The sequence below is a fragment of the Seriola lalandi genome, unplaced genomic scaffold (genome assembly GCF_002814215.2).
Source record: "Seriola lalandi dorsalis isolate HSWRI2012SDOR001 ecotype SW California unplaced genomic scaffold, Sedor1 jcf7180002050280, whole genome shotgun sequence".
Taxonomy (NCBI): domain Eukaryota; kingdom Metazoa; phylum Chordata; class Actinopteri; order Carangiformes; family Carangidae; genus Seriola; species Seriola lalandi.
In genome coordinates, this window is record NW_019520833.1 from 183,581 (window position 1) to 210,968 (window position 27,388).

At 44.7% G+C, this 27,388-nt stretch overlaps 1 protein-coding gene across 4 annotated transcripts in view; it reads left to right on the forward strand.

The window, feature by feature from the left end:
* arhgap46a (Rho GTPase activating protein 46a) overlaps positions 1–27,011 on the forward strand; it is a 31,995-nt gene extending 4,984 nt beyond the window's left edge. For 2 of the 4 annotated variants that reach the window (XM_023399005.2, XM_087171903.1), the window contains exons 2-10: positions 6,218–6,724; positions 15,338–16,766; positions 19,199–19,865; positions 20,122–20,214; positions 22,797–22,870; positions 23,182–23,381; positions 24,062–24,153; positions 24,257–24,426; positions 25,052–27,011. In XM_023399005.2, the coding sequence (XP_023254773.1) occupies positions 6,218–6,724; positions 15,338–16,766; positions 19,199–19,865; positions 20,122–20,214; positions 22,797–22,870; positions 23,182–23,381; positions 24,062–24,153; positions 24,257–24,426; positions 25,052–25,246 (3,427 nt within the window). In that variant the 3' untranslated portion in view covers positions 25,247–27,011. Of the gene's footprint in view, positions 1–6,217; positions 6,725–14,199; positions 14,295–15,337; positions 16,767–19,198; positions 19,866–20,121; positions 20,215–22,796; positions 22,871–23,181; positions 23,382–24,061; positions 24,154–24,256; positions 24,427–25,051 lie in introns of those variants that run through there. The other 2 variants (XM_023399006.2, XM_087171904.1) reach the window with 2 other exon arrangements.
* The last annotated feature ends 377 nt before the right edge of the window (positions 27,012–27,388 follow it).

Here is a 27,388-nt window from a genome sequence, read left to right on the forward strand (position 1 = left end):
TGGGGGTGGGGGGGGGTGTGCAGTTTAGAGAAAAGGTATGAACCTGTTTGATGCCATGTGGTTCAATCTGAAAACTCTGATTGTGTGCCCACATTTGGTGTTTTCTATCCACATTAAAAGGCAAAAACTCAAATGTCTGTCAACTCTCCATGATAACATATTTTGTTTCAATATAGCCAAACACACAAGCTTAGTGTTGTATTGATTTTCCTCAGAAGATTTTTTAATATGTTATAAATGCTGCATTTGTTAGTGTTTTCAAAAAAGTCCTGTCCACAATACTTCTGGAGCTTGCTGTTTAATTTCAAGGTTCAACAACAATTTGAAAGCTCAGTTGTTTATGCTGGGGAAATGGCTTAGTCTTGATGAAAGGCTAAAAACTGAGAGAAAAAACATGTATTTTCAAATTTATTTGAAAAGAAAAATTGCAAAAGTAAGTAGGCTTTTGAAAGTCCCATCCATTTCAGGTCTCATCAGTCATTCCTATTTCTCGCCCATTGATTTTTCAAGGTATTAGAATAATAAATTCACCTGTAGAAATTCTAATAAGAGGCAAAAGAGTAAACAAGACTGGCATTGTGCTGCCCTGTGGGTCTTGTTTACAAAGCACATCAAGCCAGAGAACAAGATAAATATACAGCATCCTGACCCCTAGCATTAACTTTATGAGGGTTTCTGTGGGGATGAATGCCAAGTCGCCTCTCAGAAGTCCATTACTCTGCAACAGACTCAGCAGTCTTTATGCCGGCTTGTTTGTTGTTAAATTAAATGCAACACACAAACACACACACACACCCACAAAATTGTACCGTGAGTTTTACTGACCTGTAACCCTGGTAACTCGGCAGGAACGGGAGGTGTTACACAAAGGGACCAAAGAATGTGTGCATGACAGGTGCAGGTTTTTTTCTGTCATCTGAAACATGTGCACCATCCCCTCTCCCTCTGATTGTTCTGGACGCCTGGGTGGAGTGTAGGAGCCCGCACACGCATCCTGAACAGAGACGACTCATATACAGTACACTTCGTTCCAACTGTGTTTCCAGCAGAAACATTTGGGTCAGTTTCCAGGGAAAAAACATGTGACTTTGCAAAGGCTGAATTATGCTTCTGATAAGGACAAAAGCCTTACTCAAACCTGATTCATGTCTTCGCTGTCAACAAGTACTGGCAATGGAAAAATGTGTGTTATTGAGAGTTTCTGGGGTTAACTGTCAGCTATATCAGGACCCTAATGTAGCTACGTTGCACCTGTACACATGTTTAATAAAACCAGCCATCAAATATCCTGACTAAAGTATGTAAGAGGAAAACTGCATACATGCAGAAAACTATCTCTGAGCCTCTGAGTTTGTTTCAGTGCAGGCTTGTCTTTACAGTGCTGCAGATGGGCTCACATACACTAGAGCTGCTGCCTTCCTCACTCCCGTTCAGGGGACCGTGGTCACAGCACTCAACATGCAAGGTTTATGGTTACGCTCTTCGTTAGTCAAAGCTACTGGAACTGCTGCCAAGCACTCAGTAGTCACTCTGTGTCCCTGCTCTTGTTTTACAATATTTAGATAAGCAGGTTGCCTAGCAGCCATGCTGAATAGACTTTGTACATGGTTTATACATAATCAAACAGTAGTCTGCTTTGGGCAAATCACTCCTTGTATTATATTGAGGTTCAGGTCTCTACTTGTCCCTGTCAGAGCAAATTACCAATGGTTTTTTCATTGTTGCCACATTTTTAATAGTTTTGTACCTGTGCCTCTAGGTGAGTGATTACTTATTTTATGGCCAGTATCTGTGGAGAAAGGCTGTTTTTATGTCTCTAAATAGGAAACAGCAGTTCAGTAAATATACCGGCCAGGGTGGACCTTGGCACTTGTTGCTGTGCCTGGTGAACAGAGCGCTATGGTTTCCTAGATGAATGGCAGGCCCTGTGTGAGAACTCAGCCTGGCTTGGTCCACAAGGGACAGTCACAAGCAGCAGCTCAGTATAGTCTATTGTTGGAAAAGGTTAGAGGTTACCTTACAAGAGCACTAAATGGTAAATGGGAGTTTAATTGGCTTGCTGGTTTTGCCTGTTATCTCACCCTAACAAATTTATGGACAAATGAATGCAGTAATACCCCCCATTTGGCTCAGTTCCTGAAGGCATGCTATCTGTCATCAGAAATGCCACAGTGGCACCGAAGAATAAAGCTGCATTTCAGCCATTTCTAGATTATCTGATGAAAAACTGCTTCTATAGTTTAGTCAAAACTCTATGTTACACAGAGAAAACAATATTTTTTTCTCTCTGTATGGTTTATCTTTTTGATGAAATCAACAACCATGTTGGTAATTCAGTTTGTGTGAAATCCAAAAGCTGGACAATGACACAAGCCTGTGTGTTGGCCTATTTCTAGAGAATGCATTGTGCAGTCCTCTACGTTTACCGTTGCTGGGAAAAGTGCCATTTACACTTTGGCTTCGGCTTCGAACAATGGGGCAGATTCCATGAGCTATATTCTGTTGTTTCCCTCGCTCTGGGAAACCGCTCTCAGTTCCAGTTATTTTTGGAGCTGACTGTAAATTGTGGAAGACAGATGAAGTATTTCTCCTTCAAAGGAGACCTCTGGCACATTGGGACTGGGAGTAACAAGATGGTTAAGAAGGTGTGCGTACTTCTTTGTGTTGTTGTGGGTGCATGTGTCACTTTTGGCCTCTTCGTCTCAGTGGTGGCCTTTGTTTGCACAGATTTTTTTTTTTACAATTTGACAAGCTTTATTTTTAGTCACTGTGGAACAACCATGGGCTGCTGAAGCATCTCCTTGACCCAAATGGGAGACAAAGACCCAGTGTGCCATGGGACAGCAAAGAGTGTGTTATTACACACAAGTGTAAAGAGCCGATTAAATTGCATACACAAGTTTCCAAATATGTCACAGCTGCAGACAGTTTTTTGACACAGAACTGTCTGATATCATCAGGTGAATGACAAACCCTGTTAGATTAGACAATGGAGTTTTGAAGAAAAATTAAAGTAAATTCTCAATGAAACGCGCTGCTGGAAAAATAGCTTCCACAAAAAAGGGGAAAAAGTATCATTTATATCCAGGAAAGTATTGTGTCAACTAAAAGTTATAGGTCAAGAAAATATTTCTAGAGGACTGTGTAAAATCCAACTTCTCCCAAACTCTCTCTGATCATGTGTTTATTGAAAGCAGCGAAGGACCACACAAACTCCTAACATGGGTCTCTGGCATACGAGTCGGTTTAAATTACATTGAGTTTCCTAGAGGTAAATCAGGTGCTGTGTCCTTCACTCATAGGATCTTGTGTGTAATAAGTTAATTTTAGATCAATATAAAACATTTCTGTTGGAGTTAAACATCGCTGAGCTGGTGCAGACTGCATTCCAATCCATTTATGAGCATTTGCAGCATGAGGCAGACTGCCTCGGTTGTTTGGAGTGCTGCACTATACTTTTGTGTCTGCTTGTCGAGTCAGGGAATTGCCTAAAGCTGAGTAGGCTGAGGTTCATTTACGTGGTACCACAGACAGTAACTTTTCAGCAGAAATGTATAGCAACGACGATCCTGCTCATTAAAATTTTAGTCCACTTCAGGCAATTGAATCACTTTTATCTAATTTTGATAGTCAAGCTAATGTAATTCTGTAATTACAAAGTTTCATTGTAAATGTGGAGTAAAAGTGTTTTGACCTCAGTCATGGTAGATCCTGCAGAAGACAAGTTCCTTTGTATTAGACAAACCCATGTAATCTCTCACATGTTGTTTGAGTGGTGTTCCAGGAATTTCAGAACCTGAACACCAGTCCGTCTTCCTGCTTATCTGGTCATGTCAACAGAGCTCAGCAGGCACTCTCTCAGCTCTAACTGCTGTATATTTACCCAGAGTGAACAGTCCTTATGCAACCACTACACCCCGTGCTGCTAAACTCTTCAGCCGAGGCCTCCACAGTTGACCCTCAAACCCTGGTTTCCTGTTGGGGTGTACAGGAGACCGTGCAGCATGTTGAAGTCTGTGCTGGTTTTCTCAGTGTCATTGCTAGTGTGAAGTGATGGAAGCCTGAGCTTTATTTCACTGCATGTTTGTAAGCGATTGGTTCATTTGTATTTAGATACAAAAACTGCATTTACAGAGAGCGATGATAAACACAGACCTTAATAACAAGGAAGGCAAGTTTGGAGAGATCAGTTTCTCAGTGTGGGAAGGCCTCTTTTTGATGCTGGGAGCAGTGAAAGGATAAAGGCTGGGGTATGTTTGGGGTTGTATTAACTGTTTGGCTTCTGCTTTGAATGTCCATTTGTTAGGCTCCCCGCTCATTAAGTGTTGTGGATCTAATCAGTCTGAAAGTCATCTTCTTATAGTTGGGCCTCATGTGTGGGGCCCCTCTCTTTGTGAGTAGTCAGACTGTAAACACTACTCTGCAATACTGAATCTGAGCCCTGTTACAAACAAACATTCACACTAACATTTTTTGACACTTTTACACTTTTTAATGCAAATTTCCCATCTCATCTTCTTGTCATCCCAGATGGGTTAAAAACACAGTATAAAAACATCCTACATTTTGAGTCCACTAAGGTCAGGGCTGCTTGCCTGGTGTGAGGGATTGGACCAGATGGCTTGTCAGCATAGAGCAGTGGGACCCAGGGGTAGACAGTATGTAGAAGGTTCCTATATCCTCTCCATGTTTTTTCTATGTTTACCTGGCTGTTAAATTAACCTATTGGGAGCTGGGGGCTGGTGCTGGCAGAAAATAAAAGAGGTTCGAATTGATACTAAATGCTTGATGAACAGGTACACCAAAATTACTCAAGGCTTTGCAGTTAAAAGGGAGAACAGCTGTTGTTCCCAGTGAGTTGTAGCCAAAGGAGTGACATTGCAACCCTGCCAGACCTGACTGGCACCACACTCCTCTGTGTCTATTTCTGAGGCGGGGGGTGCACACAGGGTTGAATTGGAAGGCACATGAGAAACGTATGTGGGTATTTCTTGGACACTGTAGGCACTCTTATCCTGGCTAAGCTTTGTTTCCCTTGTGATCATCACAGGTAGCCTGGACTGAAGGCTCGTACCACAAACAACCATGACAGGGAGAAGAAAAGCTTTTCTGTCCTGAGAAAGCTGGGAAAATATCCAAACCTATGGCAGATTCTTGTGACACTAATTCCTCCCCACTGGCACTTTCTCTTAAAGATGCTAGGCTAGATTTGGGTAGGATACTAAGGAAGAGAAAGCACCTAGCCTTGCCAGGACCCTCAAGTGGTCATTACAAGAGAAGAGAAGGGAGCGTTGTGATTTGTTGGATATTTTGAGTCCTTCCTCTGGCTCTGATCTAGATGTCTACTGTGATACTGAGCTTGGATAAAGGACTCTAGCTGGCTGTTTGCAATGTTCCCACATGGATTTTCTGTCACAGTTAAGGCCTGCATTAGGGAACTAGATCAAAGGAGTCATAATTGAGCCCAGTAAAGGGTAGCATGACCTAGATACCAGCAAACTGCAGTCCTTGCTTATTTGTCAGATGTATTTATTGACCCTAATTTTTTTTATGTGGGTAGCTACAGCACATACATTATATAATTCAGTTTCAATATGATACACACACGTCATGGTCCCTCTTATCTGTCTATCTGACTGTGTACTTTTCTGCTGGGTTGTCAACTGGGCTGTCTTTTTCTCTGTTTCTCTCTCTGCCTCTATCTCTTTTTTTGCACCTCCCCTCTCCACTGTCTCTTGTTTTATTGTCTATGTGTGTTGTGCTGAGCTAGCTTCTGTCACCCTGTGATTGTAGTTAAGCTCTGTGGTTTTTGCGTTAGTAGCACTCAGAGTGTATGGTTCTATTTGGCCCCTGCTGACTTCATGCCTGGTGTCTCACTGAGTGTGTCCACCTGTCTCCTTATTCAGGAAACACACATACACGCCATCACTCCTGCCGCTCCATTGCCTTCCAGAGAGATGACATCACTTCTAACACACACACACACACACACATACAGATGGATACATGTAGGGGACACAAACACTGACACACTCTCCATATGGGCAAGTGGGCATTTTTGAGCCTTTCAGTCTGTCAAACAGTGTGAGTTGTTTACTGCTTTTCAACTCGATTAGTATTCAGGCGTGACTGGTGCATCATCGCATCCTGTTGGTAAATAATCTGTTGCCATTTTCAGATGCAAACAGCACTTTACCCTTTATCTCATTTCTTTCAGTTCTGATTGGGTGGAGATCCTGGAGCCACGCTCCCGTGAGCGTATGTACGTGAACTTGACCACTGGTGAGTGCGGCTGGGATCCCCCTGTAGGCGTTCCTGTCCGCCAGGCAGACGGTAACCAGTGGTGGGAGCTGTTTGACCCCCAAAGCGGTCGCTTCTACTACTACAACTCTAGTGGCCGCCGCACAGTCTGGCATCGACCCCAGGGAGCCGATATAGTACCCCTCTCCCAACTCCAGGCCATGAAGCGAAGCAATGAGGCCAAGCGGACTGGAGGGGGCGCGGACAGGCACCACCATGGGACCACGGGGAGTGTCAGCAGTGTAGGGAGCCAAGGGCACTGCACCCCTCTTCCTGAGCAGGACGGAGACAACCCTATCCCCATAACCTTGGAGACCAGCGAGGAGACTGCCAACCCCGAGATGGACCCAGCAGTAGACAGCAGATCGCAGGGGGACGGAAGCAGCAATGAACACAGCACAGATGGCAGCAAAGACCCACAGAGGTAAGCCTGACCAGACTTTCAGTAGCCTCTACAGTAAATCTGGAAAGAGAATTGCGCGTAATCATTAGTGGATCGTATTACCAGGAGAAAAGTGGGGAAATGTGATAGTCATCACAGCATGTGGTGTAGTGAGTCGTAATGACTTTCAAATGCTTCTGCCATGAGAACACGCAGGATTATTTTGACTTTTGACCACTCGAGCTGAACTCAAACTGCTTTTTTTATTTTCATTCTCACTTATCTGAACATTCCATATGTCCCATGTTTCCATACTGTTGCCTGTGAACTCTGCTCAGCCATTTCAGCAAATCGCTACCAAATGGGGAGAATGGTCAGTTACATTACAGAGCACGACATTTCCCCCACTCACGCTAGGGTTACTGGTGCAGAACAGCCCCTAACAGTAACTCCTTCAGAGACACCATCATGTGCTTGGCGTTGTGGCCTCTTCCAAACCACCATCTCTTCCCTGCAAGCCAGATTCCAGACATGCCACTTCTGTTTCCCCTGGCACAGGGCCACTGAGGCCGTCTTAGTGTCCTTCTGTGTGCTCACCACCACCCTGTTCCTCACTGCTCCAATGCTCATTTCATTTTCCTAAAACAAATCTAGGCCCCCAGCCATCAAAGACTGTAACGCCTCTCATGGGTGAGAGATTAAATGTGCATGCATGAGAGGCATGTGAGAGAGTGTTGTCTGTGGTTAATAACAAGCAGAACCTTTACATTCCAGCTGCCTATAAACAAGGCGAACCCTGCTGGTTTTCAGAGGCTTTGCCATGGCAACTCTGGCTCTCGGGTTCCCTCTGGCTCTTCTTGTACCTCACCTTGGCCATCCTCTGACCCCCTGATCCTTTGGAATTACGCAATGGTAGAGGGGGAACTAATTGGTCAGCCGTGGTTGTCGACTGCCACCAGCAGAGCCCTGTTGCATTCCCTGGTGTGTGTTAAAACCCCCACACACGGGGTCCCACTCTGCCCCAGTGACTCAACCTTTCCCAGAACATTTTCTGTCTTCTCTTAAACAATGGCCAGCTGTGTTCCCCCAAAGGAAAGCTGAGGAGTCCAGATCTCTCTATATTGCCATTAAGAAAACCCCTCATTATGCCGCCTTTGCTTGTTTACTCTGAACCAAACAAAGCGGGTCTAACCACAGTATGTGATTTTTAGATTCCAGTGAGCTGGAATCAGAGCTGTGACATGTAAAACAACAGCATCGTCTGTCCAGCCATGCCAGCTCTCCCTTTTATGCAGGGATCGATTTGGTTCTGTGACCTCCTTGTTTTGCGAGCTTAAAGGTGAAACAACAATGTCCCCTCATTCTGTGCTCATGCCTTTTATACAGAACACCAAGGCAGAATAAATGTGCAACATTCCCGCCTTGAGCAGGCCGTGTAGAAGGGGCTTTTAAACCACTGAGGCCTGATACCCTTCTCAGCCATATGGCCCTTCGTATGCTCACTAGCCTCCATCTCTGCAGGTAATTGGATACCAACTCAAAAAGCACAGAGGGGGTTGAATGTGACAGCTCAAAATGGTTGAAAACAAACTCTGAGACATACTTGCCTTCAGTTAGTGGCCCACCTAACTGATAATGACAAAGATCAATGAGTAAGAGCAAGGGAGAAAGTTTAAGTGAAGAGTTGGTCATAGTGGTTAGAGGTAAGCTAATTGTTCTGTCCCACCCAGACAAGAGGAGTGTCACAGGCTTTCATGACAACATAGTGGTCTTCCTGTTTTTTTGATCATACTGCTTCTGGTCATAACTTTTTTTTGTTCCTTAGAGAAATGGGGCATTTCATTGTTTCAAATTCCACAATGTTTGGTTTGAATGTCTCAGCTATTGTAGACATGTCTTCACATGTTCTTTCTCCCTCCTCTTTTTTCTCTGTGATATTTCAGCAGAGATGAAATGTTATTAACTTATGACTTCTGAAAAACAATGCTGTTCTCTGTGGAGATGGACAATCCCAGTTCTTCCAACACCAGTTTCCTTTTGTTTTGGCCTATTAATATATCTGTTCATACTAGATAAAAGAGTTTCCAAAGTTTTCACACAGCACACCCTTTGTGTTATTCTAAGCACTGGTTGGTTGATGCAGCTTCCTTTCTCTGTCTCTCTCTCCCTCTATTTTTAAAGATGATCTCTGTATTCATCTACATACATGTTTGTAGGAAGTGTAGACATATGACCACACTCGACTTGATTGCCAAATCTGTTACTCATTGGCCAAGTCTTATCACATGTCCTGGGAATTTCTGAACATTTTGAACCTGTGGAGCTCATCAGGGAAGTACCGTGTCCTCCAGGGGTAAACATGTCAGTCACATGTGGTTGTGAGCACAGGAAACTAAAGCAAACTGAGCTCTTTCCATGATGTAGGAACTAAAGGTGTTACGGATCAACTAGCTTATAACACCTGTATTGAATTTCATCCACCATTCAATACACGAGTGTGTCTGTCTGTTGTAGTCATCAACCAGGTAACATCTGGGGCGGTTTCACCATTCATAATGTGTGATTTGTGTGTATGCCCGTCTTCACTGTGTGTGGGCTCCTTTCTACAGAGCTTTTAAGTCACAGATCCCTGCTGAGGTTGTGTGGATGTTAAAAGTCTGCTGAGGACGCACAGCAGCATGAAGTAAGACAACCCACAAGTGACCCAAGGTGGTTCACATCAGGGTCACATTACTCTTTTGTCTTATGGGCTGGCCTGGGGAATATAATGGACCACTAAAAGGAACAAAGGCCCCCACTTAAAGCCGGTTGTCCCCCAGGGTCAACCGAAAGCTTACTCTAAGCAGGAAGTGTAAGTATGCTGAATGGTGAAGAACACCAAATGACTTGTATGTGCCCTCTCATTTAGCCCTGTAATGATATAGCAGCGAACTAGCATTCGGTCTAAGGCAGTCACACTGACATTAGACACTCGTCTTTCCTGATTGTCGGCTTTGGACTCCTTTAAAAAGATTCAGAAAGCTTACACAGATGTTCGTGTATCAGTATTTAAGTGAACTCAACTCTGTCTGGGTTGTTAAATTGTTTATTTTTGTGTGTGCTTATACAAAGGACTCTTCACTTTAAAGATGTGACAAGATATTTTCACACTCATACTTTATATGTGTGCAACAAGTTTAGTTTAAAGGGATTTTGATGTCTGATGTATTTTAGGGAAGGCAAAGGGCAAATGTAGAAACCTCTCTGCAAAAGACAAGTGTCTAACAACACAACCACCTAAAAAACCGAACTGGAAACATTGTCTCTTGATTTTCTATTTCACTTTCTATTTTGGGGGAATTTTTTAAATAAACCCCATGTTTGAAAGAAAAAGTATAATCAGGCCAAAAGAAAACAGACTTCCCCTGATACACTTGTGACTGTCTTACTGTGAGTCATGTAGGAGAGATCACCAGTGGGTTTATGTAGGAAACGAGGGGGCGTCTTATGAGGTAGATAAAGTTTTTAAGTTTTAATGAGTCACACATTGTCTGAATGTTTACTGCCAGAGCACAAGCCTCTCATGCTTTTCATCTCCCGCCACTCTGAGGACGTAGCCACAGCATTTTTACACACACTGGAAAGAGTTGTTTTATCTCTACACTCCTGGTGTGGTAAGCTCATTTTTCAGCTCTTTCCAGATGGAGTTTTAAGTCTGCCTATAATAAGGAAGTATTTTTTTTCCTTTGTGAAAAAGTTGCACTTTGAACCTTATATGTGCCTTAGTGCTTTGGTCTGGTTAGCTGTGACAATGTCCTTATTTCGTTTTTTGTCTCTGCTGTTCCTCTGCAAGTCTTTCTCATAAATGCAAAGTTTATGGCGGTGTCAAGAACTAGATTACAGAGCTAAAGTTTTATGTGTCTCTCTGAAGCAGAATATCCAAAACCTCTTGTTTTATTTTTGATATCACTGAAACACTGCTTTTACAGCTAACTTCACTCTGCTGTTGTGGTGTGGTGGAGTATTTCAAGTGAAGAAGCATTGGCACCACATGTATACTGGCCTCAGGCTTGCTGCTTCAGCTGACTCGCTGCATGAAGAGACATTATTAGTGGTGTGTGTGTGTGTGTGTTTGTGTGTGTGTGTGTGTGTATGAGAGAGAGAGAGAGAGAGAGAGAAAGAGAAGGGGATCCAGTTTTAATCATGTCAGCCAAACAGTGTGCTATAGTGGGATTTGGCCTCATGAGAAGAGTTGCAGATACACTTTCAAATTTCAGAGGCGGGTCTCTATGGAATCTAGTTGGGTTTGGCCGTATCCTGTCTCTTCAAAATGATCCTAGTGGCTGTCCTCTGGCCCATCCCAGCACTCCTCACAGGGTCGGGCTGCGGGAGCCACAGACATGCACAGCTGGTAGACATCTTGGCTCAGACGAGGGAGGTGCGTCACTTCAGCTGTTGCAGGACAGCTGGCTCTCTGGAGGTGTCTTACAGGAACTAGGGGGCTACCAGCTTTGTCCCAAGCCCAAAATGTGCTTCTGCTTCATAATTTTATGACTGCTTAAAAGTGAGAAGAAAAATCAGCTTTGAATGTTGGAGAAGGGGGTATGACATTGTCCTCTGTGAATCCTCTTTGTCTTTTCAGTTTCCTTCCTCTACGCAAATCGCAGTGATCCCATTGGTCCATGCTCTGAGGTGTTTGTGTAGCAGAAGCTTGGCCTGTGCGACCTCATTTCCTCTTCCTGTCCAGCCAATGTTAATAATAACCTCTGTTTTTCAGACCCCACTATTCCCAGGGGGTAAATTTAAGAACTTCCAAAACCATATCCCTATCCGCCAAAGTGACTCAGCTGATGACTTTTCCAACAACAGTTATTCCAGGCAGGAAAGAAAGAAGAAACAGAGCATCTGCTGACAGCAGTGAATTTAGTAGGCTATTGAGACGGCCTGACCACAGGAATATTCAGAACAGTGACAGAGGTATCTGAGACTGTGTTTGTGGGTGTGAGACACCAGTGCTGCTGAGATTAATTGAAATTTGCTGACCGTTAAGTTGATTTGCTGCCCCAGAAGCCAATCAGATTATCCCATTGGTGTCCAAAGGGCCTCTAACTTTATTTTATCTTACATTTTTCAGTCTTCCTAAAGGTCTCACATGCTAGCTCCAGGTTCTGAATAAAGGGGTTTGTAAGTGTCAGTGTGGGCATGCAATAGGTGCGCTGTGTGTGTCTAATCATGTGTGCTTGAGGAATAGTTGAAATGGCGATTATCTCTTTGCAAACAGTGAGACATTTAGAGACATCTGGAGAGTTCTTACACTCCCAGTGATAATTATCATGTCTCTTTTGACCTCTGTGATAAATTGCTGTGCTTAATCCCCTCCTTCAGCTAACAGTCAACACCTGACAGGCAACACACCCTTTCCAAACAACTTTCATTATGGTTAGAAAAAGGTCCAGGCCTGTTCAGTGTTGCGTAAGAGCCTGTCTGTTTGCCTGACTGTATCTGGAGGTTGAAGATGGCTCTTTCAGGTTGAGTTTCTTCCCTGCCCCCTCCCTATTGCACTCCATTGCTGTCGTTGAGGGAGGCGTCTCCGTGACGATGGCACAGCCACACATTGTGTTGAGGCTCCCCACACTACCACAGAGGCCCCTGAATGGGCCCTGAGGAATGCCAGCCTTCCCGCTCATTCCCTTGCTGCAGTCTCCCACGACTAATCCCCACCCCTTCTCATTTACACATGCTCACACCCTGCTCTCTTGTCTCTCTAGCTCTGTTCTCCTTCACCCCCCGGCCCCCCATCCCCCACCAAATGTCTCCTTAGCATGGGCCTGTTGTATTTTCTCACCATTGTACTGTCCTTCTCTCTCTTTTGGTCCAGAGTTTGTAATCATACTTTATTTGGTTGACCCCGGGTTTACTGATATGTGAGTTGTTCTAGCTGGGTAATGGGATTAGAGGCTTTGGAGGGAGATAGAAGACACTGTACAGCCTTACTGTTGCAGTTGGCTACTTGCCCCCATGCGATGGTGGTGATCATCACACCAAGCTCCCTGCTGACATCTAACATAATGTGCCAGTGCTGGAGGGGGTGAACATGCTAGACCTTTGCTGAGCCTAAGTGGGACAATGGCAGGCAAACAACAGAGACAAAGCCTGACAAAATCCCTCTGTCCCAGCGCTGTGAGCTGAACTTAGCAGGGTGCTCCTCGCAGGCCTGTGAATGTATTCAGTTTCAGTCCCTGAAGAATAGCCTGTTTAGTGTTGTTACCAAAATCATCATAAGATATAATTTAGGGTTTGTATGGACAGGATGGAATAATATAGAGCAGTGTTGTGTTTTTTGGACGTGAAGATGTATCTCATGGGCTACTTTTGTCCAAGGATATAGAATTACCCATGTATAAAGTCAAACATTTTGTAAAGCTACATATAAGCCCTCTATTATCAAGATTTAGCCCATACTTCCGCCCTGTGTGCAGTGTGTGAACATTACATTAGGCATTTCCTGTTTGTGCTACATATGGAGAAGCCCTCTCTCCAACCCTGTGCAGCACCTCCTCAGACAGGAAGTAGTGGTCACTAGCATTTCAGGGTCACTTTTCATAAAGCACATCACCCCAGCAACCAAGAACATAGGAGACAGATTTGTATTTTTGACAGTCAGTTATTATGTGAAGCCCAGAGATAGTTTTTTTCTGAGCAACAAGTTTTGATTTTTTAGTGGATAATAGAAGAAGAATTTGATTATTGTTGTTCTGTGTGTGAGGTCTGCCATGTTCCTTGGCTGCTTAAAAGAAAAGCCTTGATGTTTCATGTGTGAGCCGTTTCTGCTGTAGCAAACCAGTGCTAAACAGTCAGCTGTGTGTCAGCTGCTGAGGTGGGAATGATTTTGTAGCATTTGTATCACCTCCTCCTGCTTGACAAGACCAGAGTGAGAAAACATACACTGTTTCAAAGAGTACAAACAGTGGCTTCTCACGTTTACAGCTGTCATCTATCAACCCCCCACCTTCCCCCTGTGTAACCTTACACACTCACGCTTGCGTGTAACAACTAAACAGTGGTGGTTTGGGGTGAATCTCATCCATCAGAGCTTCTTGTCTTCACACGTGTCTGTCTGTCTGTCTGTGTGTGTTATGTGTTATTTAGGCAGTAAACTGTCTTAATTGGTCTCGGTGAGACAGGGGACTTGGAGCGTTCCCAACAACAATGGTTGTGGTAGGCTGTCCTGGTGCTGTGCCAGGTGGCTGAGACCCAGCTGTTTACAGGCCCTGTATGGATGGTGAATCTGTGGGACCGTTAGAAGATGAGAGCCTGTTTACATTCAAACTACTGAGGTGGTGTGACTCACTCTATAGACTGGAGGTGACACAGGGTCCTGAGAGAGAGAGAGAGAGAGGACTAGAGGAAGTTTGCCGTTGGCTTGAGGACCTCAGGGGAATTGTTTCAGCATTGTTCCAGAGAGATGTGGGGAGGAGAGGGGGGTCACTCCGCCTCTTTCTCTCCTCCCTCTGCGTCCTCTTCCTGCCGTTACAGCCGAATTCTCAGCTGAGTCTTAGTGGGACTTGGGAAGTGGGAAGCTTTTGAACACTAGCTCTGGCTCTGTTTGTGTTTGGATTTACAAGGACAGAAGGTGAGCAGCTTTGATCTAATTAATTACCCCACTGAATGTTAAGTAGATGTTGGAGGGAGGCATGGTAAGTCTCCTTTGCCTGCCTTCAAACTTACTTACCTGTATGACCTTTTGATTTAGCGAGTACATTGAACTTGTGTATTCTGTACTGCGTCACGTGTCTTCCTCAGGCCAGCCGCCAACTGTGTCCATATGTATATGTGCAGTAATGCCCGCTTTAAACAACACTGGTTTAAGAGGGCAAGTTTTTGATCAGTTGAGGAATGAAAACTACTGATTGCAGGGGAAGATTATGAGGCGACAGCAGAGTGGAGGGCAGCAGCCCATTGCAGCGTGACCAGATTGATGGCAGATTGTTTTAAGTTGCTGGGATTAGCAGTGGCCCATTGGGTTTGAAGTTAGCCAACCCGCCCAACCAAAAGGAGAAGAATTAACCTTTGGACTCGGGTGAAGATCCCCTCAGCTGTGAACTACTGCAATCCTGACTTCTCTCAGATCAACCTCTTTTCATGTGGTCTGCTGGTTTACTGCTCAATTGTTCATTCACTGATTCAAATGGAAGACTTTTATACCACATGACCTACAGAAGCTACTTCACACCCACACAGCCTTCAGATGTTATACATAGCATTACCCTATGTATATCATCCACAGCTGTAGTCACACATGTTAGGAGCAGCTATGGATGGGTTTCAGTGTGATGTGTCAATATTTTTAGGCCCTTGGTTCACACAACACACACTGGAGTTATTGTCTCCTGGGTTTGACCAAGCCATTATGACTGCCAGACTAAAAATGGAGTAAAGTCTCTGGAGGTCAGCGAAATGTTAGCAGAAGAATTTGTGGATTGTTGCTGATTTTCTCAGCCCTGTCAGCCTTGAATTTTTAAAATAGATTAAATATAACAAATGGCTTCATGCCTCTGTATGATTGAATATGATCAGTGTTTTTATTGTGTTGTCTGTTGACTTTTTTATGTTTATTCAGACTTTGTTGCTTTGACTTGCGTCAAAATAATTTTGCTCATGTTTTGTCTTTATCAGGGATGCTTCTCAAAGATGGCAGCCTGCACCTGGTTCAAAGGCAGCCATGTTGGTGAAGGTGAACAGCATGAGCCGTAACCAGCCCAGCCCAGTTCAGCAGCATCTCCAGCACACAAGCAAAGCCAACACCTTCACCCTGCACCCCTCCAGCAACAAGGCCCAAGGAGGACACTTAAGCTCCAACCAGGGATATAAAACTGCTCCATCTGGAAAAATGGCAGCTGACGCACGTCAGGCCCATCACCTGAGAAAAGCTAGCAATGGCAGCTTCTGTTTGGTGACATCAGACAGTAGCCACCCCAGTCCGCTCCTTCACAGGTCACAGACCAGTACCCCACGCCCCATCTCTCCACAGTATGGTTGCACTGCCCCAATCTATGATGAGCCAGTTTCAGACTGTCCCATATATGATGAACCCCCTATAGACATGGAGGTAGAGGGGGCACACCTATACAACGGACAACCTCTGTCTCGACTGACACCTACCCATAGCCTCCAGAAGCCCAGACACCCCCAACCCCCTGGTCCGTCTCATTCAGGGTCCAGGCACAGGAGGAATCCCTCTGCATCTGACTACAGCCCAGCTGGTCTGGAGTGCATCAAGCACATGGTTAATGTGGACCCCAAACAGGGGCTCCTATCTGGCTCTCCCGTACCCACACGTACCCCTTCCCCTACCTCCAGGCAGGATCCTGTCTTGACCCAGCCTCAGCCACATCCCCAGCCCCAGGCCCACTCTTTGCCCCAGCTCCGAGGCCAGTTGAGGGACAGAGAGCCGGGGACCCCAGGCCCAAGCACACTAGACAAAAAACAAAACTGGCGGGTCCTGGAGGCCACTGTGCAGCGCGCCATGGAGGCACGACACAGCAGGCAAAGCAGCCAGGCATCGCAGGATTTCCCCTCATCAACACCGCAGGCCACAGCAAACTATCAAGACTCTGGTTACTCCACTGGCCCCTCCCCAAGTCTGAGAAGAAAGAGCAGGAGGAGGGTTGGAGCCGGTGGTGGCACAGGAGGCAGGCCGGGGTCAGTAGGCAGCAGCGGGGAGCTGTGCGCCCTTAATGAGAGGCTAATGGCCGAGATGAGGGAAGTGGTGAGTCGTTCCAACACCATGAGGGAAGTGAGAGCAGGACTGGACCCAGAGATGGGGGAGAGGGTTGTCATACCGCGAACACGCTCCCCCGCTGACTCACTCCGGTGGTATGGAGGAGGGGGAGGGGTTTCAGCAGGCAGGTGTGCATCACGAGAAGACCTCACTGGGGCTCCCCGGTCACTAAATAGGGCTGGTAACCATGGCAACCCTGCCCTGACACCTCTGGACATACCAGGGAGGCAAAAAAGGACATATGAAAAGGTGGACACCCTGGAGATGAGCATCAACAGCCAGGCCAGCCTTTCCTCACCAGAGACCCCAGGACCACCTTCCCAGGTAACATAAACCCTGTGTGTGTGTGTGTGTGTGTGTGTGTGTGTATGTGTGTGTGTGTGTGTGTGTGTGTGTGTGTGTGTGTGTGTGTGGCAAAGAGCCTGAGAGCATGAATTAACAAGTTATATTGTTGTTAATAACAAAACAGAGAGAGAATACACCATAGCCAATCCAAGATTACGATACGTGCCTGTCTGATTATGAGCTCAGTTGTGTCTGTGTTGTTGTGTGGTCTGTTTACCTCAGCAGGTTTTCTTGGATTCAGCTTTGTTTGGTCTGGAAGTGCTCTGATTGCTGATGTCTCTCCAGATTCACTATCAGATTAGAAAATAATTCATTCTCACTGTGTCAGATGGGGCCGGGTCAATGCCTGAGTAAAGCATCTGAATATTATGGGAATTTTTAACTGCTGTCTTTGTATTGTAGAGTGTCTAGTCCTGAGGGAGCTGTGAGTGGAAGAATGGACATGTCCACTTCAATGAACGTGAAGATTGTTTGGTTGAGCAGAAATATTCCTCTCACTATTGGGGCAGATCAGATTTTGTTGTATTTTGACTTACTTTGCAAAGCACTAAAATACAAATAGACACATGTGGATGGACTGTGGTTTATCTTGACGTCAAGGATCCTTACAAAAGGTGCACGTGATTGAAGATGAAAGAGCTATTTGACTTCTGAACACAGTTATATAAGTAGCAGCATGTGGAGCCCATTCCAAGTTCTGTTATTTCTAATCTCCAAATCCCCTCTTGCAACAGAATCACACCCCATGCCTCCGTACATTATAGTGCTGTTTTCAGAAGCAGTCCCACTGCACCTCTGCAACTATGAATGTTTGATTCAACAGGGAGCTCTGGGATCAAAAGTGTAAGGCTAATCTGTCTCTTTGAAGGAACACAAACCATTTTGTGAGTAATGCCTCTTACATTCCAATCTTGGAAGCATAAATGTCCCCAGCACATTACACAGTGGGCAGGCAAGGCACCACTGACTATAATGGCCACAGTCCCAGCATTACCTGTCATCCTCTTACCACCGTCCATCTGCCCTGCACTGCAGGTACTGTATACTCATATGCCAGCTCTGTGCTTGGGCATCTGGGGCCCATGCCAGACCAGAGCGATTCAGGACATGGCTTCCCTTGGTCAGGAAGGAGAGCCGCTGTGGCCCATATGGCCAAGGCTTGGCAGGGATGAGGAGGAAGGGGGGGGGCAGGCTGGTACCAAGGTTTATTGGTACCAGTGTAGTTTTCGCATGTTAGACAACAGCCAAGGAGAACTGAGCAGGCCCCCTAAGCCTGTCCTGGAATGTTCTTCAGACCTGCTGTTATATCACTCACACACTCAAAGATTATGGCTTGCTATGTATGAGCAGCTCTACATTTTCCATATTTGTTCTTGCTGAAAGACCTTTAAACTAACTTCAAAGGATGCACTGAAACTCTGACCATTTCCACAAAGAGCACGAATAATTTATGTTTTTATAAGCTGAGAGCATTTTCCGCCGTTCCACTGTTGTGTCCCAATCTGTAGTAAAACTAAATTGCCACCCTGTGGTGGCGCATCTGTAAGGTATCTGTGTAGTTTACCGAAAGTAGAAGTTGTACAGTATATATCCCATTCCTTAGTTAAGCATGTTCTTTGTTGCATTTGATCTTATTGCACTGACCTATGTCACTCACCCAAACATCAGCTCAGTATGACTGTATCGACTCTCTGCCAAAGCCAAACCTCAGATCTGCTCAATTTGATTGAGAAACCAAAATCTAAAGTCCAGCTTGTCTGGCACTCTTCAGCTATATATTAAATCAGGGTCTCATTGGAAAGATGCATTTTGTTTTATGTTCCATTAGTAAATTTCAGCTTTGATTCTGGCTTGAGTTTCGGGTTGTTCCTGGCTGTTTACAGAGTATATCTGGATTACTGGCTTTCTCTCTTAAGGGGGCTGAGGTGTGCGCTGTGGTCATAAACTCCACCGCAGGGATCACAGGGAGGTCTTGTGTAGAGCGTAACTTTGGTTTTCCAGAGGAAGTGAGCCTGGTATAGGGAGGGATGGGGTAAGGAAGGATTGTTATGCCACTGTCTGATCACCTGCTGCTGAGACCAAGGTTCGTGAGGATTTGGGGAGATTTTTTCCCGGTACAATTCTTTTCTGGCATTAGGAAATTAATGTGCAGATCCTGCAACAATTTCCCCTCGAGCCCCAGCACTGCAGAGCAGAGCACAGTGGGCGGACGGCAGCTCAGCTCGAAGACTCTGCAGCTACACACACAAACACACACACACACATACACACACACACACACACACAGAGTTTGTACCTCTGCTGCATTTTTGCCTCACCCCCTCTGTCTCCTCTTCTTTTACCCTCCCTCCTACTCTTCCTCTGTACAACTCCTCTTCTCTATTTCATGTCTACCTCTTGTTCCCCTGTAGGCGGGCACCCTAGAGCTGCAGGCTCAGTTGGAGAGCCGAAAGAAAGGTATGGTAGATGGGCGGACCGCTTCCCTGGGCCCCCACCGCCCTGCCAACCATGACAGCAGAGAGGGAGGTGATGGGGCAGGAGGAAGAGCAGGAGGATCCTCCTACCAGCTCTCCTACGCCACCCTGCGGCAGCCCCCACCTCCCGACATGGGCATGGAGGACTGGGCCAGCAAGCACCTCAACATGCACACGCAAGGCCTGTTCCGTCGCCGAGTCTCCATCGCCAACATGCTGTCGTGGAACCGTGGATCCATCAAAAAGCCCATGCTTGTCACCAGCAACCGAGCTGTCAGGAAGGAGGCCTGCGAGATGTTCAAGCTGGTGCAGGCCTACATGGGAGACAGGCCTTCACGTTTGGACCGCCGTCACTGCGCCCTACTCATTGTCACCAAGTGCTGGGACATGCCGGGGCTGCGGGACGAGCTGTACGTGCAGCTGGTGAGGCAGACCACGGGCAATGCCAGCCCCAGAAGCTTGGCGGCAGGCTGGGAGCTGATGGCTGTCAGCTTGGCCTTCTTTGCCCCCTCGCCCAAGTTCCGCTGCTACCTGGAGGGCTACATTCAGAGACACACGGAGCCCACCAGCGACAAGAAATGTGAGTCTCAGACTGAGCAACAGGGTGGGTCACCTTTCTTTCTTCTGTACCTCCCTGTGTTGTCTGATCATCAGCATTGATTATGTAGGCCAGAAAGATATCCCTTTTTTAATTATCCTCTCTATTATTCTGTAGAATTGTAATTTAATTTAGTCAGTATGATCATCATGATAAAAAGTACATTATTGTTTTTAATAAGTCCAATAATTTGATTTTTGGCCTTGTGTTTATCTAACTGATCACCAGAAATTTGACCTTTTCTTCTTTCTCTGTTTCATAGTGACTCAGTTCATATTGGAACAGCAGGAACTAAAGCTGAAGAAGAATTCAAAGTCCAGAAAGAAGCGAAAACAGAACACAGAAGAGGAAGAAGGTAAATCTATTGCTCAATTACCTGCTCTTCAGTCCGAAATGTTGCTTTAAAGGAGCTATTTGTAAGTTTTGCTATTGTTATTGCCAACATAGGGTTAGGGTTAGGGTTAGGGTTTTGCTTCTATTTCTATCACTTCTACTGAAGTTACCTTTCTAACCAGCTAGCTCTGGTCCAGCCGTACTGTCTAGTCACTTTCCAGTACCAAGTCACTGTGGCGTCAGTCTGCTCTGACGAAGTAGTGCCTCTCAGAAGGTGTATTATAACCTTTTGTATGATAAACGCAATGATGGCTGAAGCTCTCACCATGACTGGTAAATAAACACCTGTTAATGCTAACATTGGCTATGTAGCAATAGCAAAACTTACAAATAGCTCCTTTTATGAACACTGGAGCCTCTTTATTTCCAATTTGTACAAGTGTATCTGTTGACAGAGCATGAAGTAGGTAGGGGAGGGAGTCTCAAAGATGTTTTTCTACTCTCTTTAAAAGCTAGAGTCTGCAAGCAACACAAGCCATTACAAATCAGACATATTGCTCCCTGTAGAGTGACCAGTCTGACTGGGATGGAAAGTTCCGCACTGTGCAGTTTGTCAGATGAGTACATGCTGATGTACTTGCAGACACAATGAATGGATTTCACAGAAAGTTGAACTGAAAAAAAACATGTAGGATGAGAATGTCAGAAGGTTCTGTACGCATACAATGGACCACACTGTGAATCATATTAGCGGTCTCTCTAGCCACTTGCATGTCAGGCTGCCATTTAAGAGGATACCTACTCATAGGCACGTGCCCTCATTAGAGCAGACCACACTGCCAGCTCTGATGATGATGTCACCAGAGAGGAACCCAATCGTCTCACAGTAGACACCACAGCAGCGGCCTCACACATTGTACTTGAGTGACTCAGACTCAGTGCTTTATGCTGGAAATACTCCAACTGACTAGGAGGTCACAGAGAAAGCCTACTTAACATTTCTGACTAACTGTAAAAGTCTTTAGAGGGAGGAATCTTGATGAAAGCCAACAACAAGAAAAAAAGGTCTCATATGTCCCAAAACAGCATAATGAAAGCTGCTGTTTTCTTGACGGATGGAGGAGCTGGAACACGTACATTGTGTCTGACCAGAGCAACAAGCAGCTGCAAGCAGCAGGAGTGGGAGTCACATGTGGGAACTGGACCTCTTGTCAGGCCAGACATGGCCTATGCTCAGAAACTGACTTCTTGGGGTTTGCGGTGGGTTGGTTTCAACCAGCACTTGGTTGGCTTGGATGAGCATCTCATAAACAATAACCAGGATATGACTGAAGTTGTCTCCTCAACATCCTTTAATGGCTTTGTGTTTTTGTTGTTAAGTTTAGCTGCAGCCCATGTGTAGACAGGTGTCATGCCGTTTTCTGCCTGGTGCAGTACACTCAAGCTCCTAATGAGCTCATATTTCTCCTGGGCTTTGGTTGCTTGGATGTTGTTGTTGTTTTCATGCCTTCGAACTTGATGTAAATATAGACGACCAGTTTGTCCAATCCCTTTTCACACTGCAGCAAGGGGCTCTGCACTCTTGCTTTTCTCCGAGTAAGTTAGAGCCTCTGTGGTGGGAGCCTTGGGAAAAAAGCCTGTCTTTGCCAAGATCAAGGGCAAATTATTGGTATGATCTCTCTAATTAGACGTAATTATAGTCGAACTCGGTCAGTTTAGCAGAAGTTGTGAGCGTGCATGGGAGTCACCTGTTTGCTATAAATCTTGGGGCTTTGGCTGTAGAGAACATGCTGGAAAGTGTTTGTTACTTTTTGAAATCCCATCAGTAAGTTTGTCCATCTGGCCCTGGTTCAGGTGTCTGATACAGTGGAGTTTCTGGGAACAGGAATGGACCCCATGAGATCTTAGTGTTTGGTGTGAACTAGAAATGAAAGATGGCGATCTGTCCTTTTTATGAGCGCACACGATGACCTAACAGGCAAGGCTTTCTGTTTGCTTTTAGTGTGGGTACGAGAAGTGCACAGAATTTCTAGGGATTTTTTCCAGGACATCAGGTTCTTCTGCTGCCTGAGTCTCTTGAGGTACATCCTGCCTCCTCTAATATAGTTCACTTCTGACATAGATCTGGGCCCTACAGTAGCTACATAGGTCAGGGACAGCAGACAGGGAGCCTCTGTGTTTCTCATTTGCTCCCGAGGCCTTTATGTGTGTGTACGCTGATGAATCACCTGAACGTTGGATGTGTAGGCTGGATCCTGTCTCTAAAGCTTTTGTTCAACAGCAGTAAATCTTCCCTCAGTCTGACAGTTTAGCCGGGCCTGCTCTAATCCCCATATGCTAGAATCACACTGTCAACATGTCTCTCCAATTACCACTGCCAGCCTCTCATACTCTATTTGACAACTGTGGGAAAAAAAACACTGCTTGTTCTGTTTGTGGGAAAGAATTGGAATAATTTATTATTTTGTGTGTTCAGTAATACCTGATGGTAAAGGGTTTTATTTAGGGTTTTTGAGGATATATCAAGGGTGTGCATATTGTTTCTTGTGAGGTTGGGTTTCATTGTTCCTCAGTCCTGAATTTGCCTCTTGTGTCACCTTACAGGCTTGCCTATCAGCACATATGCCAAGTTCTGCCATCGGAAACTGCAGAAGGTGGCTATCACTGGTGGCAAAAAGGTGAGTGAGAAGAATAAAAAAAAAAAAGAGTGAAGCTATATATGTTGCATTTACATGCAATCAAAATATTTCATGTCCATATCATAAAAATAGGACTTATCTGTGTGAAAGTAGTGATTCGCATCTGAGTCATCCTAGATACTGTCACAGAGGGAGACATAATTACAGGCCCACTGGCACAGTCACAGGCAGAGACATAAACATGGACCCAGTCATGGCAGCACAGCTGCAGACACAGCCATGATTAGTATCATAGTCCCTGACATACCCAGGCAGTAATTCTCCTCTTTTCTTACCTCTCGCCCCTCCAGGGACTACGGAAGCCCACCTTGGAGGAGATCGACCACAGTAGGCGGGCCATCATCACCCCCTCCCTGTTTGGCAGTTCTCTGGAAGAGGTGATGGAGAGGCAAAGTGAGCTCTTCCCAGACAGGAAACTGCCCTGGGTCCAGGTTCAGCTTTCCCAGTATGTCCTGGCTCTGGGTGGGGCTCAGACAGAGGGCATCTTCAGGTGAGACAGACCCATCTCAGCCAATTACATGCCTCGGCTTGAGCCGTGTGAGAGATGGGGATCCTAGGAAATTAGAAGGGGATCTTATGTACTGCATGTGTGTGTGCTGTATTGTATGTATAGTGTATATAAACAAGTGTGTGTGGTCTCCTGCATCCCCTTATTTCAAAGTAGGCTCTCTCTGTGTACAGTACACAGAACAGACAGCAGAACAAACACAGTCCTGCATTGCTCCTGAGACCAGCTCCGTTTAATTTGATACTTCATAATATGTGTTTACATTACTGCTCAAGCTTAAAAGCACGTGGGAGCTTCACAACCATGTGTTTGTGGAGGGCTTTCTCTAACAAATTTCACTCTTTAACATCTTGACTTGTTTAGAAAACTGTTCCTTTTCGTCAAACGTAGTATACACGGATCTCCCTGTGAAACCCCGCTCCCACAAAGGGACTTTCCTGAGTGTTATTTAGTTACATTATGTTTGCTCTGGTTTTGTTTTGTTCTAAAGAGGCACTGCAAACAAAGAACAGAGTATTTTCAGTCACCAAGCCACATTTGAAGCCAATTGGGTGTGCACTTGTAATGGATTTGCCACAGGGCATGGAGAACGTTTAATGATAGAAGAAGAGGTCCCTCTTGTGGCCACTGAGTGTAACTGACGTGCTGTGTTTTATCCTCAGAGTGCCTGGAGACATTGATGAAGTGAACGCACTGAAGCTTCAAGTAGACCAGTGGAGGATCCCAGAGAATCTCTCTGACCCCAATGTTCCTGGTGAGGGAAGGATGTGTTTTATGTCACTCATATGTTTTTGTGTTTCTGCATGCATGTGTGGTGTTTGAATATGTGAATAAAAGAGTGTGCTCATATTGCTCAGCCTCTCTGATGAAGCTATGGTATCGGGAGCTGGAGGAACCGCTCATCCCCATGAACTTCTACAAGCAGTGCGTCAGTAACTGTGACGACCCAGTGGCAGCAATCGCTGTGGTGCAGTCTTTGCCTGAGCTCAACAGACTGGTGCTCTGCTACTTCATCCACTTCCTGCAGGTAACCACCATGTCTCTATAGATTTACAGTCCTCTCAAACACAGCTCTACCATGCTCCCTATTCCACTAACACAATTATGACTATCGTACAATGATCTTTTTTGGCACTCTCTTTTTCTTATTTTACATTTCCCTTAAGTTTGTTTTTAATGACGCACCATGTGACCTTTGTCACAGAAACAGAAATTATATTGTATACAGCCCTGAAAATAAGGTACCGTAATTATTGCCAACTAAAACTAATACAATAATACCTCAATCATCAAAGAAATAAAAATAAAAACACAAAAATGATTTATATAATTCTAATTTTAATTTCTTGTTTAATGCCATATGGTGTTTTAAAATGGCTGCTCTGTTTCTGGCTGTTTTTACTGACTGGATGAAAAATTAATAATGAAGATTTTTATTTAGTTATTTTTATACAAAACAAAAGCTCAGTTCAAACTAAAACTTACATTGAAAACAAACCTCAACTAAAAACTGAAAATGAAAAGTATTAATCGTTTGATCTTTTTATGTAACTGAAAGTGACTCATGTGTTACTCACTGCAGGTCAAAGGTCTGTCTGTACACTCAGCCTTGCTCACGGGTTCCTCTCTCCTTATGTCCTGACTATCTGTAGGTATTCGCTCAGCCATCGAACGTGGCTATAACCAAGATGGATGTGAACAACCTGGCCATGGTGATGGCCCCCAACTGCCTCAGATGCCAATCCGACGATCCACGTATCATCTTTGAGAACACACGCAAGGAGATGTCCTTCCTGAGGATGCTCATTGTTCACCTGGACACCAGTTTCGTTGAAGGGGTGGTATAGACACCAGCCCCTTTTACACAGCCAGTTCAAGGCAGGAATGTTGCGTCTTTATTCTGCCTCGCCGTTCTGTATAAAAGGTACAAACATGGAATAAGGGGGGAATTGTTGTTCCGCCTTTATGCTGGGTGTGGAGGTAGTCACAGAGCCGTATCCACGTCTGTGTAAAAGGAAGAGCCGGCACTGAAGGACAGACACCAACACTATTGTGTTACACGTCACGCTTCAGACTGTGGCTCACCGCCATGCTATCTAGAATCATACACTGGGGCAGCATTGTGCCGGCTTTGGTTGGTTCATTGTAAACAAGCAAAGGCAGCATAATGAGGAGTCTTCTTAACGGCAATATAGCTGGATCTCTGTTTAAAAGGGGCTACTGTAAACCACCTCACGTGCTGGATCAGCCCTCCAGCATCTCCAGTTACACATTTACAATCATGCATAAACACTGTCTCTGCTCAGACCACACTGGAAACTCTCAAGGTAACATATTACACTTCTTACAACACAAGTGGTGTGAAATCAGCTTGGACTTTGGGCCGATATGGCCCCTGCTTTGTTGCTGAGAGACAATACACATCACCTGGGCTTTCACTGTGTTTTTTGATACAAAGATCTACAGTGACGGTTCACTTTAATGACTATGTTTTCTAACTGCTGCATGTGAAAACAGATTTACTGGTTCTTTTCTTACTCAATGGGTAGTATTACAGTCACATTGGACAACTGGGCTGTGTAAAGTGAGAGTCTTACAGTATTTACTTCAGAAGTATTCACTTGCACAAAAACACTTAAGGCAGCAGTGTTGACGCTGTGCTTTTTTTTTTTTTGGTTTCATTCAAGTGTGTGTGTGTGTGACTGTCAGAGAGTGAACAAAAGACACAGCCTTCTTCTATCATGTACAGAAGATATGAAAATATGAAAAGTAAAAGAACTCTTGTAATGGTGTCTTATTAATAAGCTTGCCTGTGCTGTTTTGAGTAGTCGTGCTGATAGCTGGCCTCCTCGTATTTCATTTTACGAGACACAAGAAGCCGTGCTGCCACAACTATTTTGACAAGAGTACAGTCTTTGTTTCAAAGCACAAACTGGAAGGATGTGCGGAAAGCACTTTGTAATTGTTGGTGGCGATTTTCTTGGAACTTGGAAGTGCTTTGATTTTCTGACTAAACACTCAACTGAAGCCTGACAAGAGTGTTGTAATTAGACTTTATGTCATAGTGATGTGGGAGGCTGGTTATTCAACTGACACTCTTTCTCTATTATCTATAAAAAGTCTTTAAATTGGAATTGTGTTCTCTTTTGTTTGTGGTGTGTATGTTTTTTTGGCTCAGGTCGTTTGATAAAACGGGTGCTGGTTGTGATAACTGTACAAGGCCACCCTCACAAACACTCACATTTGATTAATCTAGCGCAAACCCCTGTACTGAGAATGGAGTATCTTTTAACTGTCAAGCACTATGAGAATGTAGATTAAGCTCTTTGTGTCCCCTCTCAGGCTTTGCCGATGTAAATAAATTCAGTGTGTAAATAGTATTAACTCTCAAGTGTATTCTAATGATCCAGGTTAAGGGTGAAGTTAAATGTGGCTGTAAAAAGCAATAAAAACGTGTTTTTGTAATTAACTGTTCAGTTTTCTGCTGTAACCACCTGCCTTTTGAACACAGGACTGATTCAAACCACTTTCCATGTATGTATATGTGTGTTTGCATACCTTCTTGTTAAAATATGGAATGACTGTCCATAAATAAAGGTTTGTTCAATTGTAGATTGGATGCCTCGTGTTTAATTTTTGGACAATCCTGCCTTTATTTTGATTGTGGATAGCAGAGAGGAGACAGGAAATGAGAGGAGGGACAACATGCAACAAAGACCTCCAGCAGGAAACTGGAAACCACATGGTCAATGTCATGAAATTGCTCACTGGAGAACATTTAAATCTCTTCTTGTGAAGAATTAATTCTGAATTTACAGTACTTGGTATGATAAAATAAATACGGAGACCTGAAAAAGGCACTTCATGCATTAATTGATTAATACAATGTTTATCTACAAAATAAACTTAACAAAGAGGGTGAGACGTTTAATTTCTTGGATATTCTCCTAACCACTTAAATCATTTTGATTTTTATCTAAAATGTCAGG